Source organism: Musa acuminata, unplaced genomic scaffold (genome assembly GCF_036884655.1).
Source record: "Musa acuminata AAA Group cultivar baxijiao unplaced genomic scaffold, Cavendish_Baxijiao_AAA HiC_scaffold_1073, whole genome shotgun sequence".
NCBI lineage: Eukaryota > Viridiplantae > Streptophyta > Magnoliopsida > Zingiberales > Musaceae > Musa > Musa acuminata.
This window is the reverse complement of record NW_027021287.1, coordinates 53,081-70,786: the sequence shown is the minus strand read 5'-3', so window position 1 is coordinate 70,786 and position 17,706 is coordinate 53,081. Positions and strand designations below refer to the sequence as shown.

Sequence of the window (17,706 nt, the reverse complement as noted above, 5' to 3'; positions counted from 1 at the left end):
GAAGATGATGAGATGTTGCTTCGTATCACATGCAACAGGGTCGGTTATTAACTATGGGAAGGGGGGGGGTGAATCTTCCCAACGTGACATCGCACAAAAAGGTAAAAATTTAGTTATTTTCCAGCGCAGATCTTTGGATTTAACACAAGGTGGTGTGGTAGTCTTCTTCTGTTTGGAACTCGAAATGAGGTATGGAAGGAATCAAACTTGGCATTCAATTATGTTTATCGAGACTCAGATTGCGTGCTTCTCTATTTTCTAATCTAATCCAGGAATGTATGTATATATATATATATATCATAAAACTAATGAAATACGAGTGGAGAGACTTGATCCTTATGATTTGGTCCATTGTCATACTAGTTTATTTCAAACAGCCTTTTACAGAAGATGGAAGCCCCAGTCCAGTGCCTGTGCATGATGTTGACTTCTTATTTCTCTTGTTCCCAAATCCTCATCTTGTAGGTGTCGTCATATTTATCGAAAAGTAGCTCTTCTTCTTGACTGTAAATCCATGATGCTTCCTTCGCTCCTGGTTCCAACAAGAGAGCAGGTGTTAGACTGGAAGCCATTTATGTCCCTTAACAATCAATGATACTATTGCAGATGTCCAAGAGAACAACCTCTTCAAGTACTCCATGATGAGCATGGAATAAGTACAGTGAGTGAGGAGGAACGGGGACGATGCTTCACAAGATAAAGAATCACACACACACACACACACACTCACCAATCACTGAAGACCATAGACCAGCAGCGCGCCAACTGCAGCGACCCCAACGGCTAGGCCAACAAGCACCCCAATGGGTGGCAGTCCGCCGCCGATAGGTTTTCCGGTCTCCACATCGTACCGCACGAACCGCTTCTTCGGTGCATTGCATTGCGGGCAAATGTAGGTATCAGGCTGCAAAACAAGCTGGTTTTGTTACCGGGAAGCATGTTTAACTTGTTATATAAAATTCTTCATCAAACACAAAACACCTGTACTGTCTAATGATAAACAATCTTGTATGAAGACATTATTTTCCCCCTCACTTGTATTCAACAAACATTTTGGGTCATAAGCTATTTGACTCGATTTCTGTGGTGTGATTCTCAATATATGGATTGTGCATTAGGATAGATGACATTGTTATTCAAGATATTATTGGAAGAGAATTGCAAATTGCAACTCCTATCAAGATTAAGAAATTAGCAAGATTCCTGCTACTAAGGTTTTGACCCTCCAAAGGCATAATAAAGTTCTGATACGACAGCTTGCATTTATTCATCATTTATCAGATTCTTATATCTACGAAAAACCTGCTAAGCATCAGTCTTTGGTCATATTAACCAATAGATTTCATGGCTAACTTCTTTCTTATTTGATATTCAATTCAGTGTGAGTTACATAAGCAGTAAACACTTGATGTTAGGTGAAGGACTCTTAATGATACAATCACAAATAGAAAAGAACCTTCCCCTGTAATTAATTGTAGATTGGTCTATAATTACATTCAAATGACATGGGGACTTATTGGTTATTTATCAAACACTGATGCTTCATTCCTTAGACCGTAGTGAGTTCTACTAATTTTCTGAAAATTGTTCTTAGAGAATTAAGCTCTCGACACTTTGCTAATGACAGTGATTGATAGACAACTACAATGTTGCAACAATGAGAGAAGGTCAGAATCAATTATCCTTGCCTGCTCGTCGAAAGGCTTCGGTAGAAAGTATATAAAGCCACAATCAAGGCATATGTGAGTCGCTCTAGCCTGCACAAGGTGCATACAACGATTATAAAGAGGAAAAGCTGCAGTTCGATGAACACGAATAGCAAGATGCAGTTTGGTATAAATAGATCTGAACATTCAATACAAGACAATAGCCTGAGATGAAACAATTAGCTTGCCTTTTGTGATTCTGTCAAGGTTCGACCAAACCGAGGAGGAGCTGGCCTCTTAGTTAATCGTTTTACGTCTACGTCTGCTCCCCTGTGAGAATGAAAAAGAAATGCATGAGGTAGCAGAATGATTATTTTCTGATGAACCTAATTAGTAACTAAGATAACTTGCAAATTACTAATTCTTAGCATACTTGTGTTCACTCTAGATGTATCTGTCCCTGAGTCTTTCATGCCAATTAAACATATAGATCATGTACTTCTCATCTCTGCTTATATGAAAGCAATTAGGGGAAGCAAAAACAATTTTAATCACATGAGCCAACTGCTTAAAACATCAAAATACAAGTTGACTTCTTCTCCTCCATCCAAACAGAAAATATTGGACAAAAGGCTCTAATTAGTGTTCTCCTTGCTTCCTAATTTTGTAAGGCTTGTAACATAAGAATTCAGAAGATGATAACCTGCTTACTACAAAGTAAACAGAGTCTGGCTTTGCTTGGATAGCGGTTTTAGTAAATCCCAGTTTGTCAGCAGGCCACAGTTCATCGCCGAAAAAGCTGCTTGTGTACAAGACTTGATCGCCGGCTTTTAGTCCTGCTTTTGCTGCATTTCCACTAGAATCCACCGCCTAAAAACAGGATCATGTTAGATACAATCAGCCAAGTCGAGAAAATGCTTAGTTAGGTTTGGTTTATAAAGTTGCTGACTTATCCTCTTCTCTTCTATTGTAAATTTCATTATAGAAAAAATGAAAGCACGATCAGTTTACCTGACTTCCTTAAGCATATGGTAGTGAAATTATTCTTTTAATCTGACCAAAAGAAACATAACAGCGGCAAATCCTGTCATAGCCAAAGACGTGTAAATCCTAAACAAGATGAGACTTGTTCTGACTTATGTGTTGCTTAAATGTGAAAACTTCACACTTCAAGAAGAGCTTACCGTTTTTGCAAAATAAAGAATGGGTCATTCGAATTTCTGTAGGATATTTCTCAGAGTTGTGTGTTGGATAATTACTCGAAGAATCCAATTCTTGAATAACTAGTAAACAATAGGACTTATATGTTGTTTGCAATAGGCATCAGCAATTAATGAGATTAATATAATGGTTTTTATCTATAATAGGTTGCAACATTCTTGTTACGGTTTTTGCGCGAACAAATTCATCACTGTTGATGAAGATAGAGAGTGTATCATCGATTCCACGACACAGAATTCACACGGATACTCAATGTGAAGACTTCAATTTTATTTTTTTTCCCATAGCACCACAAATCCGATTCATAAAATTACAAAAGAAAAAAGGAAGGGGAAAGCTTAAACAACCACTTTGATTAATTTTATATCAATCCTTTTCTTGTGGTAAGGGTTTTCCTTCTTAAATTCCAAATGAACACATTTGGTTGAAAGAGAATATGAAGAATCCACACAACTTTTCATGACAAGATTCTAAGAACCATAAATAAGCTTTATACGGTGCATTTTTACAGTACTTTCTCCACTGCTGGATTTGCCTTTCTACCAAAATTAAAGATTATGAAAACAATATGGTATCAGATGAGCACATCACATTAATAAAATACCCAATCTCACACAGCTCTGCACCATCAATACCATAAATAAGCCTTACAAGTGTAGTTTTTTTTATAACAGAGAGATTTCCTCAACTGCTCTGCATGAGAAAATCTATCTGCTCAGTTAAAGAAATCTTCTCTTTCACCGTGTATAAATAGACTTCATGTGATACCAATTGGAATGTGCTTTTCTCTTTTACCTTTACGATTTCATTCTTGCGTTCTCTCATTTTATCAGTTTTCTAGTCCTGGATTCGCTTTCCTATCGAAATTAAAGATTACGAGAACGTAACGATGTTCTAGAACAGACGATCATACCGCATCGCATCAACGAAGTCCCCAATCTCACACAACTCTGCACTATCAACTATTCTCAACAAGGTTGAAGAAAAGAAGAAGTACTTGTCTAGCTAGGTAGGCAGAGTCAGGAATTGATATCTCACAGTAATGACGACTCCACCGCCTGGTTTCTGGCCCAAGGTGAGCCCCAAGGGCTTGTCGACGTCTACCTCTATGTTCTTGGATGCCCCCGCTGTTTTTGCCCTAACCACAAGCCCTCGTCTGCCTCCAACAGCCCCGTTACTCTTCATCCCGGCCGAGGAGCAGTTGCGCTTATGCTCCAACAACGAGGAGCCATGGAAAGCAGATTTCTGCACCGACAGGAAGAAGGGTCACTTGGGCTCACAATTCCATGTGCAATCTGTAGTTTATCGCCAGGAAAGCTCGGAAGAGCATGCAGCTCACCTGCGCAGCGAAGAGGTGTGGAGTGGCGGAGGGAGGTGGAACCGATGTGACTCTGAGAGTGTGGTTGATTGGGGAGGTAGCAGCAGCAACAGCTGAGGCAGAAGCTGCTGACATGTTTGCCGGGGGTGCAGCCGAGACATGGCCACAAGCTGGGATAAATCGTAAGGGATAGTGGGTTCAGTGGATGGAAGAGACCTGCACGAGGATAGATTGGCCACAGGTGTGGTGTGGAAGAACCGTGACCGCTTGTCGGCGACAAGAGCAGTATGGTATGGTGACCACAAGCAGTTCTGTAATGACAATAAGAATAATAATAAGAATAATAATAATAATAATAATAATAATAATAATAATAATAATAATAATAATAATATAAAATTAATCATAAGAGTTTTTTTATCCTGTTTAATGTAATGTAAAAAAAAGTAAAATTATATTAAAAATTAATTTTATTTCATTTTGTGTAAAAAAACAAATAAAATTACTTCAATTTCATTCCATCTTCACATATATATATATATATATATATATATATATATATATATATATATATATATATATATATATAAGTTAATCTATAATCGACCTTCAAGGGTAACTCAATCTAAATGTTTATATATCATCTCGGGAAGTCTCAAACCTCTCTCAAATGCATTGAATCTATACCCAACAAGTATAAGCCCCACGATAAGTAATTTTGATAACTTAGAATCAAGTGTTCGATGATAAATATGCCTATGTTATAGTCAAGAAAAGCTCGATAGCAACAAGGAAAGTCGAGATACATTAGATTCATTTTAGATACCCAAAGTCTAATTTGGTGCATCTTGTTTGCAACAAAAATAATTCTTTATGATATTTTTGAAATATAATCGTAATTAGATGTTTGAAGTCTTCTCCGTGGAATATAGGATATTTATACAATACCATTGGAAATTTTTTTGAAAAGATGATCAGCATCAATAAATAAATAATAGATTCTCGAGCAAAAGGATAGAGGAAAAGAATCGAGAAATTTTATTTTTAAAAAAAAATATTAAAAAAATGTAAGTCCTGAATCAAGTAAACTTCTTTTTAGCTTTATCTCATCTCTCCTCCTCTGATTATTTCTAAAATATTACATTAATCCTCATAATTAAATATTTTAATATGTTCGAATCTACGTGGCAAAGGTTACATTTCAATGGCAGAGTAATATAATCTTCTTTCATTTGCAAATACATGCAGGCTAACAAAGAAACACCACTTTGGATCGAAAGTGGAGCTCATCACTCATGCACGATGGGTGGGATCTCAAGCGGGAGAAGCGCGAAGGTTCCGATGATCCATCCGATATCATTTATCATCAGACTACGGGTCACAGTACTTGGTAGTGACACTATCTCAGCGCAAGAGAAACATAATGCCTAGCTTTTGGACTCGAGGAACGAGACAATAATAATGGAAGAGAGAGAGAGAGAGAGAGAAGAGGGGAGGAGATTGGGCTACGAAGTGCAGGGTGATGGAGTACGTGGTCGCCATTATAACATGGCATAAGAAGAGAGAGAGAGAGAGAGAGAGAGAGGGGATGAAGATGACGATGAGATGGATGAACTCGAGGTTGTTGACCTTTTCTTTTCTTCCTCCTATATATTTATTCTTGACAGATTTAATTAAAAATAAATAAAAGAAATATTTTTTTAGAATGTAAATGTAAATGTAAATTAACAAAATCTCATCAATAAATTAATAATAATTAAAATAAATTAAGTGGAGAAATTTGAAGTAGGAAGAAATTTCCAAGTTTGCAACAATCACCAACAATTCCATTCGGGACAAAAAATTTGTCCCATCTTAATAATATTGCAAAGTCACTGATTTGAAATATTAAAAATAAATAGTATTAAAAATGGAAATAAAGGTTGTTAATAATGGTTACAGTTTTAACTTTTGAAAGGATTATATAATCTAAAGCTCAAATTTAAAAGAATAAATATGAAATCCACTGATTTATAAATTGCAATATATATATATATATATTTATTTATTTCACGCACATGAGGAATCAACCATTGACCTCTGTGACTCGCCAAGGCTATGACCAAGACAGCGATGACAGGCTTACACCACGATAGGCTGCCATGCTGAAACACTGTTGGCCAAGTGACCATCTGCTGCTGACCTTCGCTGGCCCACCACTCACAGAGAGAGAGAGAGAGATGTGAGCAGCTTCTGCGATGGAGAAACGTTCAGGCGCGGTAAATGAGCACAGTGGGTGATTGCAGTCATGGGGAATAGGTGAAGTCGTCAGGAGCAGCGGGGAAAACAATGCATGCAGGAGGAGTCACTTCAAGAGGGGCCAGTCCCGCCAGTCCCTTTCCAGGACAGGACCGGTGACGCTTCCCCAAAGCATCAACTCCAAGAGTCTCTCTCTCTGTCTCTCTCTCTCTCTCTCTCTCTCTCTCTCTCTCTTCTTTTGCCAGCGAAGAAAGAGGGGGAGAAGGAACGAAGAGAAAGAGGTCGGGAGTTGGACTGTGGACGAGATGATGGGATCATGATAGGGTAATCATTCCTTTATTATCTCGTGAGCTGCTTCCATCGGTGGGCTGGCTGTGGTTTTGGGACAAGAGAAAAAGGTCTCTTCTGATCCCGTTAAAGTCAGTTTCAGAAAGCAAAAAGTGAAAGATAGTAAAGAGAGTTCAAAAGTATTGAGAGAGAGAGAGAGTGAGTGAGTGTGTGTGTTGCAGAAAAGTAGAGATAGAGATGGGTGGGGAAGAAAGATGCTGGCTCTGGTATTATTACATCTGAAAAGAGCTCTTTTACCATCCATGATCCATCTGCTAAAAGGGAACAAGAAGAGGAGCTTAACAATAGTTCCGGATTGTTCTTACACGGGACATGTATCGCATTCTCAGGGAAGCACAACAAGTAAGTAAGATCAAAAGCACATCAAGAAAAGCCTTCACCATTCTTCCAATGATTCCCTTCATTTCACGTTTAATGCCCTTTGGCTCGGTGCTACGGATAACTAAGGTGTTAAACTTGCTTTGCCTCGTCAGAGATGCAACTCAGCTTGATGTCAAAGGTATAGCGATTCTCATCCTGCGGTCATGCTAATGATCTATTTCACTTTTGTGCTTTACGATCTAAATTTTCTGACACTTGGAGTTCCGACCCCATGTTGTTCGAGTCTGCCTGTGACAGGCTTTATAAATGCTGCTGCATGTACAAGTAAGTGTTACACCTTCATTAATCTCTTCATGTGTTGGTTGATGTGCTTACCGAGACTAAAAGTAAGTTACAAGAGTCAAGAAAAATTCACCCTCAAATAACAAAACATCGATACATTCCGATCACACAGGACTAGGCAACACCTTTTCTAAGTTACTGTTCACACACATTATAGAATGATAAAGGAGTCAGCTATATGACAAAACATTGTTGATTTTACATAAAGTTGAACATCAAAAACACACTTGTATTGACATGATTCTATGAGGATTTTCTTGTGATGACAATGGTTTGTTTCATGAGTCTCTGCAGGTACATTGCGAGATTTGCTCGAGGTACTCAAGCACATCCTAGGTTTAACATATATATATATATAATGATCAATTCCATGGCTGTTCATATCATCTTTGCTTAGGCTTCCATCCAACAGAACGCTGTATATATTTTTCAACAACACAATCTTAGTTTTGCTTACAAATATATGAATTCATACACGTCAACATAACACTATATATATATATATATATATATATATATATATATATATATATCTTTATGGAACACCATCTTAGTTTTGCTTACAGATATATGAATTCATACACACATTATTTTGTCTTGCCCTCTAATCAATTGTCTCCTTTACCTTTTTCTTTCTCTTTAACTGATACTTGCTGTGGCTGAACAAAGTCATCTTACGAAAGAAGTGGTGTCAATGATATCTGCCCAATGAGATCTCGAGATTTGGATCATTTGGGCATGATGAGTTAATTTCCGTAAACATTTCAGAGCTTATCGGTTGCGTCTCCTGCTGCAAAAAGAAAGACAAGCATCTGTCTTGTGTTCATAAAAATGGAGATACAAGTATCGAGATGTATATATTTTTCCTCACACGAAAATAAACAGTTTTAGGACACTTTAACGATGACAGATGTGGTAAAAAGTATTCCAATAGAAGATCGAGTGAAGGGATTGTTTTGGATACCTTCCAGGACCGCATGCAAGCTGTAGTGGAATCACTTAGTTTGCGATTATTATACAAGCTTCCCCTGATGCAAAAAAAGCTCAATCTGTCAGCAAATGAAACCATGGACTACTTACTACAAGCGTATGCCTGAGTTTTAAGACCGGTTTATTTTGGATAAAGTTAACATGATTGTATGAGTCATTAGTCCGAAAAAGAAGCTGCAAAGAAGTTTCAAAAAGCTAGCTTTTGCACACAAAATCTCAGACACAATGAATACGTGTCTCACTTTGGGAGCCTCGGAGATCCCAGAAATGTCCTTTTAGAACAGATTTTTCAGAAGAAATTGGGTCTACAACAACAAGGGGAGAGAATAAGCCTCTTTACTATTCTTTTGAGGGATCATAGAATGATTGATCATGGATGTCTAAATCCTTGACAGGATGGTAGTGGGAAGAGAGGAAAGGTTAACAATTAGTATCTACTACTCTCTGTCTGTGATCAGCAACATATGTTCAAGTGATTTGTAAGAAAGACAAAAAAAACCATGGGGTTCAGATGAAGGTTAACAATTACATAACAAGTAATCATTTTCATCCCAAAGACCATGCACCTACATTCTCTTGTTCTCATTGAAACCAAAAGAAAATGTACAAGGAAGATCCCACAAAAGTATTTTATGTTTCTGACATGCTACATCTAAACTTATGTCTTTTACCAAACTTATGTCTTTCAAAAGAAAGCACTGGTTTCTTGCGAGTCTGACATCAAATTGTAGCTGCTTCAGTGTGGCAATACTTTAGATATAATAAGCCTAGAACATATTTCAGTAGGTCAGGACATCACATCATATTGTTTGATCTCTTGTTGTTAAGTAGGTTTTTCATTCTTCACATGCTTTCTTTTTTTGTTTGGCTCATTAAAATTTTTGTTTCAAAGAAGAAAAATAAATAAACTTCTTTAGGGTATAGTTTTATGTAGGTATACAGATCCACAGCAAGCCACTTCAGATGGGTTAAAACATTGATGTTTGTGCATTATCAAATCTTTCTGGAACATATACGTCCTTCCGTTTCATGCTTCTTCAGCTCAGCACTGATTAGGCTGAGCCATATATGGCAAATATGATCATCTGATGATCATTTAGAACAACAAGATTTTGACAGTGCATAACCTAAATGCATCCATTGTACTTAGCAAAAGTGGATGATTGTTACCTTGAGGAATTGCTGCTCCATAGAGCACCATGATTGGATCCATGATGCGCGGCTGATGATTCTGATCCATGGTGATTGTGAACGCCTACCAGGTTTTCTTCGGAATTCTCCTCGGCAGAACCATTTGCAAACCCATCTGATTGGCCTGGAACAAGCAGTCAAATCCACTGTAAAAGGAGACTAACTCGCAAGCCTTACAGGCAAGAAATGTGGGAAACGAATTCTTCTCTCAACCTGATGAAGCTGCCGGTCTATCGGTGTTCTTCACAGTCCGATACATCTACAATCATACGACACAGTTATCATATCCAAAAAACATATATCATTTTGTTTTAAGCAGCATCTACTTGTACATAGACATAGATGAACTCCCCTATCCATTTAAAGATTTTTTGTAGCTGCAGGGTGGGAAAGATCTGAAATAACATGCACAACACTGTCCTTCATCTTTGCTTTCGCTAAAGCATGGTTGCAACTTATTAGAGTATTTTCCTGGACTGCTCTCGTCCCTTTTTATTACGGTGCAAAAGCTGCCGGAGAGAGAGAGAGAGAGAGAGAGAGAGAGTACACCAGTAATTAATGGAATAAAGGCTAAAAAGATGGAGAAATTTCCTTGGGTTGTTGTTGTTGCAGAAGAAACAAAAAGGAAGGAAATATTTGCAAGGAAAAGGAGATGCAAGTGAAAGATCATCATTAATCTTACTTTAGATGCCCATATTTATAGGGTTTCCTCTAACCTGCAAGTGAGATTTGACATGCGCCAAGGTAAGATCTTTGACATCCATGAGCTCTAGAACAGACTTGGGCGTAGCCCCTGAACTCCAACAAGTCAGAACAGAAAAGGTAAGATCGATCTCGCCATCCATCTGAATAATCTCTACAGCTGAAAGGTGTGAATGAGGGGAAGTGAGCATACTCTCATGGCCTCCCAACAGCTCTACGGCATGGACGAAGCGGGCATGGAGTGTGGTAGTCCACCGCATCCTCGGCGCTCTCGTCGTCCTTCTGGCGGCGAACCTCGACGGCAGATACCTTGGTCTCGGCAAGTCTTGGCTGGGCTGTAGCTGGTGGGGGGAGAGTAGAGGAAAGGAAGGTGGGTGTTGGTAGATTGGGATGCCTCGTATGGGCTTCAGCGAGATGTGATCTTGGTGATACCCCTCGGGAAGTAGGGGGAGGTGGTGGTGGGGTTGGGGGTGGTGTAAGATGTCATCGCTTGTGGTCGTGGAGTCCGTGACACCCGGGTTCACCGACGAGAGCTTGAAGGCGGCGGCAGAGCTGGCTGCGGATGCGGTGACGTTGTTGTTGGTTGTGGTGGTGGAGTCCAAGGTTCTCCTCCAGAACCCTAATTCCATCTTCTCATCTGGCTTTCTCCAGCCTGATGGTGTGGTGTTTGGGGGGCTGATCTGAAGTGATAAGTCTAGATGTGCTGAAAACAGCTCCATTTGATCATCCAGATTTCTTCTTCTTCTCCTCCTCCTCCTGCTCCTCTTTTTCAAGTTACTACAAATCTCTTTCCTGTCTGAGCTCTTCTCCCCTTCCTGATTCTTCTTCTTCTTCTCCTTAAGTTTCTTCTAGTCTCTCTCCCGTCGGAGCCCTACCTCTTTCCGTGATTAATGTTATGCGAGAGAGAGAGAGAGAGAGAGAGAGAGAGAGAGAGAGAGAGATGTACTACAAGCTAAATCTGTGTGAAATGATGGGACTGTAGGGTATGTGTATATGTATATGTGGTAGTGAGTGGATGTAGTGGCAACATGGTGTCTGTACAAGAAGTGCATATAAAGTGAACATGGAGGGTAAACATTGTGTGGGGTGACACAGGTCGATTTCTCAGGCTGTTTTGGAATGCTGTGGAAGAAAATGACACTTGAAAAGCTACATGAACATGAGAGAGAGAGAGAGAGAGAGAGAGAGAGAGAGAGAGAGAGAGGAAAAACTGGAAAAAGTTTTGATTCCCTGAAACCTGTTGGGTTAGGCAATCTCTGAGTTGAGAAGGAATATTTTGTACAAGGTTCTTATGGAAGTTGAAGAGTAGGCTTGGTGGCATCTGTACTGTTTCTCCCACTCAGTTGTGGGTTTGACCCTTTCAAGTCTACAAAATAATCCCATGGCTTTGCTTCACATCATTTCCTTCCTGCCATAAGCATTCATGGAGAGAACACAAAGTTAAAGGTTGTCATATCCCTCCCACATAACAAAAGGCAATAATCCCTTTTATCTATCTACAATCTCTTTTCTTCTTCTTCTTCTTCTTCTTCTTCTTCTTCTTCTTCTTCTTCTTCTTCTTATTATTATCATTTCATAATATATGAGAGAAACAAATATGCAAACAAACAAAGAAAGGAAAAAGGAACATTTTCTTTGATAGAGAATGATCTGTTAATTTGGGATAACGAAATGGTCCAACAAGCATTGGAAGGAACTATTCCAACAAGTATTGGACCAACTTAATGCAAAAAAATTCAGCAAAGAACAAGGAGACTCTGATAGTGAATTATTCTTTCAAATAAATTATCAACACATTAAAGACGATGTAAAAAATTTAGAGAAAAAAAAAATAGCTTTCAAAATTATTCGACAACTTTGCAAGTCTCCTCGAAGCTTTTCCAGCATCTGCTGCCCTTTATGTACCCTCAGCTATCTTTTACGCCGGGTGACATTTATATCAAATTCCAGAGTTTTTAACTGGTCCTTGGATGAATCTGGCAACCTAATCTAATCACTCTGTTTTGTAGGCTCTAACTTGGTCTCTCATCTGTGGTATGTTCTCATGCTAAAGAATTAATGCCAGATAGGTAAGGTTTGATCTGTCTGAATGCTGCTGAGATGATTCTCATAGTACCGAAAGAAAGAAAGAAAGAAAGATATTCGAGTAAATTTCTCCTGTTCGAAACACAACTTACGGTCGATGAAGCTGAGAAATCAGTCAGGTATCTGAAGACAATATTGTAACCCAGATGTACTTTGCAGAATCCGGATAGATCTGGGTAAACCTACATGAATTAACACCTTCAGCTCAGGAAAATGACACCCTAACCATTCCAACATGCACCGGTTGCTTTCTGTCATTAAGGTTCTTCGCTTCGAGGAAACTGCTGGAGGCCAAAAATGCCATGAGATGTTTGAGCACAACACATGATTTGTAGCTGCAGAATTGCCATCACATTGTGCCATCAGTGTGCTGTAGCACAATCTGAGGACACTTTTGGAGGTCCCAAGCTCCATGAGAAGGATGTGGTGAAACCTGCAGCTCATACCTAATGCGAGCAGGGCCGGTCGGTCATCCATATTAGATGGTGCATCATATCGAAGAAATTTATGTTGTTCCCCATGCATGGGCACATCGAACATGAATCATGTGTCGCATTTTGTGCGTCAACGCACGGAAGTCTTTGTTCTTGATGGTGGACTATTATGCAGTGAGCAAACACAGATTTTGGTACTTGTGTTTTGCTATCCGGAAGATCCAAGGTTTGAATTACACAAATAATATCTCTATATTTAGATAAAATACCTTGTTATGCATTGGGTGTCCCTTGGTTGCACTATTTATTGGGTGTCTCTTTACCTCAAACACCATAGCCTCCTAGCCTTGGAGGTGACAATGTACCGACGACAGCAAGCTATGTTTAAACCTTTTATTACACTCGGAAACAAGCTCTTTAGATTGGAAGGTAAGATAGTTGTATTCCATGAATGTGGTCACTTAAGGAGCATCTTTACACAGTAAAAGATTGGGTTAGCCAAAGTCTACTCTCCTCTTCCCTCGTCAGCGTATCCCTAGATTCCAATAATGCATGATGTATCCAAACATGAGGTCAGGAACCACAAGGGAGACGAAGGACCCTGCAAGCAAATAGCTCAGCACATAAATCTTTCTCACAAAGCAGGCATACTTTTTTATATGTTTCATAGAATCGATGGGCTTATAATTATCAATCTTGCTGCTACTCGAATAGTTGCCTCACTGATTCAACCGATGATATCTAATTCATGTGTGCAAGGTATGAACAGTTGGATAGGAAGATTTGGAGGTGATGTCTTGTCCTTGTGACCATTGTGGTATGGTATGTGTGTTTGGGAGTGCGATCAATCAGCGTCAAATAGTTGTGGGGGGGGGGGGGAGGGGGAGATGAGGATCATCGGATTGGATATGACATAAAAGCGTCAAATAATTAAGGGGGGTCGGTCAACAAGCGGAAGGTGGAAAACGAGGGTTTTCCTCAAAACTTAGCTATCCATGCCATGCCATGCCAATGCTTCCTACTTGTGTACCTTATCAATGCCGATTGACGAGTTCTCCAACCTGTGTTAACATCCATCTCGTTACTAAAGCCTCATCGATCGGTGGGTGGCTGTCACTCGATGGTAGGATATGGAAATGCCTTGTTGAGTTTGAGAAGAGTAGACGCAACAACAAATGTGTGCTCCTAAGCTTCTCTTTTGTTTTTGGTAGTGTCTGTCGTTGTTGTTGTTGTTGTTGTTGATGAGAAGGTGTGTCATTTCTATTTTGATACAATAATAAAAAGGAAAAGAAAGAAGAAGAAGAATGGTGTGATTTTGATGAATTGATTTTGAAGAATGGTATTATCTTTCTACGGAATTCTTATCTATTTATTATAGGGATTAGTTGACATTTTTTGGAAATTTATATTTAATGTTACATATACTTACCCTTTTAAAGAATGATTAAGGTTCATGTGAATTGAAGAAGTAGTAGTTGCATCTCGGAAGAAGAAAAGAATTAAGGAAAGCAGCACCCCATTAATAATTGGGTGGCCCCATCGTAGCTGTGATGTGAAGTGGATAAGCATTGAATTAATGCGGTTTGTCTCTCTTCTTTTACTTTTCCTCGATCCCAAGTGGGAAATAAACCCATCCATCCATCCATCCATGAGACGTAAAGAACATACTACTTCATCAAACCAAATCACCCAACAGCTCCACTATCACATCACTACCAAGTCAATATTTTTTAATAAATAAAATAAATAAAATAAATAAATAAATAAATAAATAATGAAGAGAGGAGGACTAAAGCTTTTATCAACTAAGTTGGTTTATATATATATATATATATCTAATTCGTGAGATTTTTATAAAAATTAAAAAAAAAAAAGCTTAAAAGACCTTTTTTAATATTTATATTTAAAATATAAAATATTACTTCCTGTTCGGCGCGGCGCTATCCGACCGTCCCTAATCCCCGTCTCCACCCTCCTTCGCTTCGATCGGAGCTCCTCTGATCTCGGCGGAAGAATCGATGCGGCGAACGACGGCTTCCGCGGCCACCGCTCACTCGAGCCGTTCGTCAGCAAGACGTACGAGATGGTCGACGACGACCCATCGACTAACCCCACCCGTCTCATGGGGCCTGGCGAGCAACGGCGACAACACAACAATTTCTCCCTGCGTAAGCCTCTTTTAGCTCCGCCTCCTTTTGCTTTGATTTCTTTTCCCCCTTCTCGGTTACCAGAGTAATCGTCGACTCGACTCCGGGCCTTACTCCTTAAAGTTTGCTTTTGGATGATGGATTTCTTGCATCCATCTGCCTTCTTGGCGATGTCTTGGGGATAATGAAGTAGTTTGAATTCAACAGCCTAAGAGTTGCTAATCTAGTCGAAACTTCTACATAGGTGTAAAGGAACCATTTTCTGGTAGGAATCGCTCACCGCATTGATCTTTCAAGTCGAAAAATCAAGAGTCTTTGGTGACCTCGGATTTGGAAAGCCGTGCAAGGTTCCAAGTTTGGGGTGAGCTTCATAGGTTAGCAAGGAGGAACTCGCATCCTTTCCTTCTCCTACGGCATATCCTTAATTTGTCACCTAAGCTTCGACCGGGTGCAAATGGGCTAATTTGTGGAAACAGATTATGTTTCAGCGTGACGACCTAGTTTTCACACACATGTTACTGCTTACAGTTTCTGCTATCAGCTCGAGTCCACTTATTTGGCACCATTGTGCCACATTACATTCAACAGTTGTAGATTCATGTTGCATAGATTTCTTTGAAGATCAGATTTTTTTTTTTTTTTGAGAATATCTAATTCAATGAAAGTTCATTTACGTAATGCCAAATGTAACATCGCTGGTAGTTGGCATGGTACGTTGCATTGACATGGCATGATTCAATAAGAATAAGAGAATATGATAACGATTGTATAGATTCGCTTTGATAACCTCCCCTGCATCCTTGATAGCTCTATGGTACTGCCGCATCGAGCTAATGGAGATGTTACGAAACCCTTTGGCCATAAACCTTGGTTTAGGTTTTGAAAGATATTATTTGATCGATGACTCTGCTTTGATATCTTGATAGTTGTTTTGTGGTTCACTCAGTGTTCTGAAAAGGCGCTCAAGCGTTTTGAAAAAGAGCGCTCGAAGATGGTCCAGGTGAGGTGATTTGAATGGACGCGAATCGAGCCCGTGCTTGAGCCTAGGCGTGCGCCTAAGCCAATTGAAGTTGGGGTTCAGCTCACCTGGTTCAATCGATTTGAAAAAGAGCGCTCGAAGATGGTTCAAGTGAGGTGATTTGAATGGACGCGAATCGAGCCCGTGCTTGAGCCTAGGCGTGCGCCTAAGCCAATTGAAGTTGGGATTCAGCTCACCTGGTTCAATCGATTTGAAAAAGAGCGCTCGAAGATGATTCAGGTGAGGTGATTTGAATGGACGCAAATCGAGCCTGTGCTTGAGCCTAGGCGTGCGCCTAAGCCAATTGAAGTTGGGGTTCAGCTCACCTGGTTCAATCGATTTGAAAAAGAGCGCTCGAAGATGATTCAGGTGAGGTGATTTGAACGGACGCAAATCGAGCCCGTGCTTGAGCTTAGGCACATGTATCGAAGATGGTTCAGGTGAGGTGATTTGAACGGACGCAAATCGAGCCCGTGCTTGAGCTTAGTGATTTGAGCGGATGTAAATCGAGCTCGCGCTTGAGCTTAGGCGCATGCAGCATGCGCCTAAGCCAATTGAAGTTTGGGTTTAGCTCACTTGGTTCAATTGATTTAAGTTGGTTTAACTGAACCAACTGAAGTCGTTCGTTCCTCTGTCATAAATGTTAATCGTTGTTAATAATAGTTAGGTTTTTAGCAATATAGCCTATGAAATGTTAAAAAAAATTGGTCTAGTCACTTCTAACATTTTGGTGCTTTAAATGTAATTTGGTGTTTTGTTGGAGACATTTGAAATATGAAATTGTATGAGGCTAATGTATTATCTCATTTTTATTTTCTTGATCATATATTTTTTGTAATTATATTTTTTTTATAATTTTAATATTGGGGTGTGTCTCGCTTCGCTCGAGTATCCGTCTGTCTGTCCGACGTTTTGACATCTTGGTGCCTTTTAGCACCCAGCACCTTCCGCTACATTGGGTTTGGCAATTAAAAGAAGGTCTATGTATTCCATGTCTTAGGTATGGCTGTTCAAAAGATTTTGACAATAGTGATTGAAACTTCAATTGTTGGATGGAAGCATTCTCACCGATGAGTAGCTCCAAAATCTTGTTGACATGACAGAAAATTCTTTTCTGTCTCTCTATTTCTTTGTTGCTGTCTACCATACTTTTTGAGATCGTTTCGTTGTGAACTTCAATTTCAGAAACTAGCTATCAAAATAAATCATATTTGAAGTATTCATTATTGTTTGTGTTCTTTCGGTTCTTCGTTGTGCAATGTGTTTCATCGCAAATCTGAACTTATGGACCATCTCCTGATGATCCAAGCCTATTTTATTTTAGTAGGAAGTGCATATTAGTGACTTGAGGCAAGAATGATAATTCATGCGAAGCATACCATCGAAGTCAGTCATAGGTATCTTCAAAATCCTCCCCGATATTTGAATTACTGAGTGTTATAGAAAATGGGCGTGTTTGTCTTCAAATTTAATATTTCTAAGAAGAGATTAAAGAGCAAATATATGGACTTGATGATGTTTTCTGCTGAAGGGGATCATCTTTTGCAAACTTTTTTTTTTTAGTGTTAAAATAGCTTAGTGATTGAGTTGCTTTTTATTTTTAGAAATAGCTCTTAGCAATTATATTAACCAATTTTATTTTTTAGCAAACTATTATTATGAGGTCAGGCCCTATACCCAAATGCAACTCACTGTGATGTACAAC

General features: G+C 39.2%; 2 protein-coding genes across 4 annotated transcripts; both read right to left on the bottom strand.

Moving 5' to 3' along the window:
• Window positions 1–264: 264 nt before the first annotated feature.
• Window positions 265–4,384, bottom strand: LOC103977293 (uncharacterized). The gene is made up of 7 exons (XM_009392768.3): window positions 4,207–4,384; window positions 3,906–4,112; window positions 2,350–2,516; window positions 1,895–1,976; window positions 1,689–1,757; window positions 731–904; window positions 265–532 (listed from the first exon to the last, which is right to left on the bottom strand). The coding sequence occupies exons 1-6, from the start codon at window positions 4,318–4,320 to the stop codon at window positions 734–736; spliced, it is 810 nt and encodes a 269-aa protein (XP_009391043.2). The 5' UTR covers window positions 4,321–4,384; the 3' UTR covers window positions 265–532; window positions 731–733.
• A 3,402-nt stretch (window positions 4,385–7,786) lies between these two features.
• Window positions 7,787–11,267, bottom strand: LOC135666134 (probable transcription factor KAN2). 3 transcript variants are annotated; one of them, XM_065177698.1, is made up of 6 exons: window positions 10,511–11,267; window positions 10,332–10,408; window positions 9,829–9,874; window positions 9,595–9,730; window positions 8,399–8,462; window positions 7,787–8,224 (listed from the first exon to the last, which is right to left on the bottom strand). In XM_065177698.1, exons 1-6 carry the CDS (start codon window positions 11,034–11,036, stop codon window positions 8,126–8,128), a joined length of 948 nt encoding a protein of 315 aa, XP_065033770.1. In that variant the 5' UTR covers window positions 11,037–11,267; the 3' UTR covers window positions 7,787–8,125. The 3 variants fall into 3 exon arrangements, with proteins under 3 accessions (XP_065033770.1, XP_065033769.1, XP_065033768.1); XM_065177697.1 differs by having other exon boundaries at window positions 7,787–8,221; window positions 9,595–9,739; window positions 10,511–11,266; XM_065177696.1 differs by having other exon boundaries at window positions 9,595–9,739; window positions 10,511–11,264.
• Window positions 11,268–17,706: the final 6,439 nt, after the last annotated feature.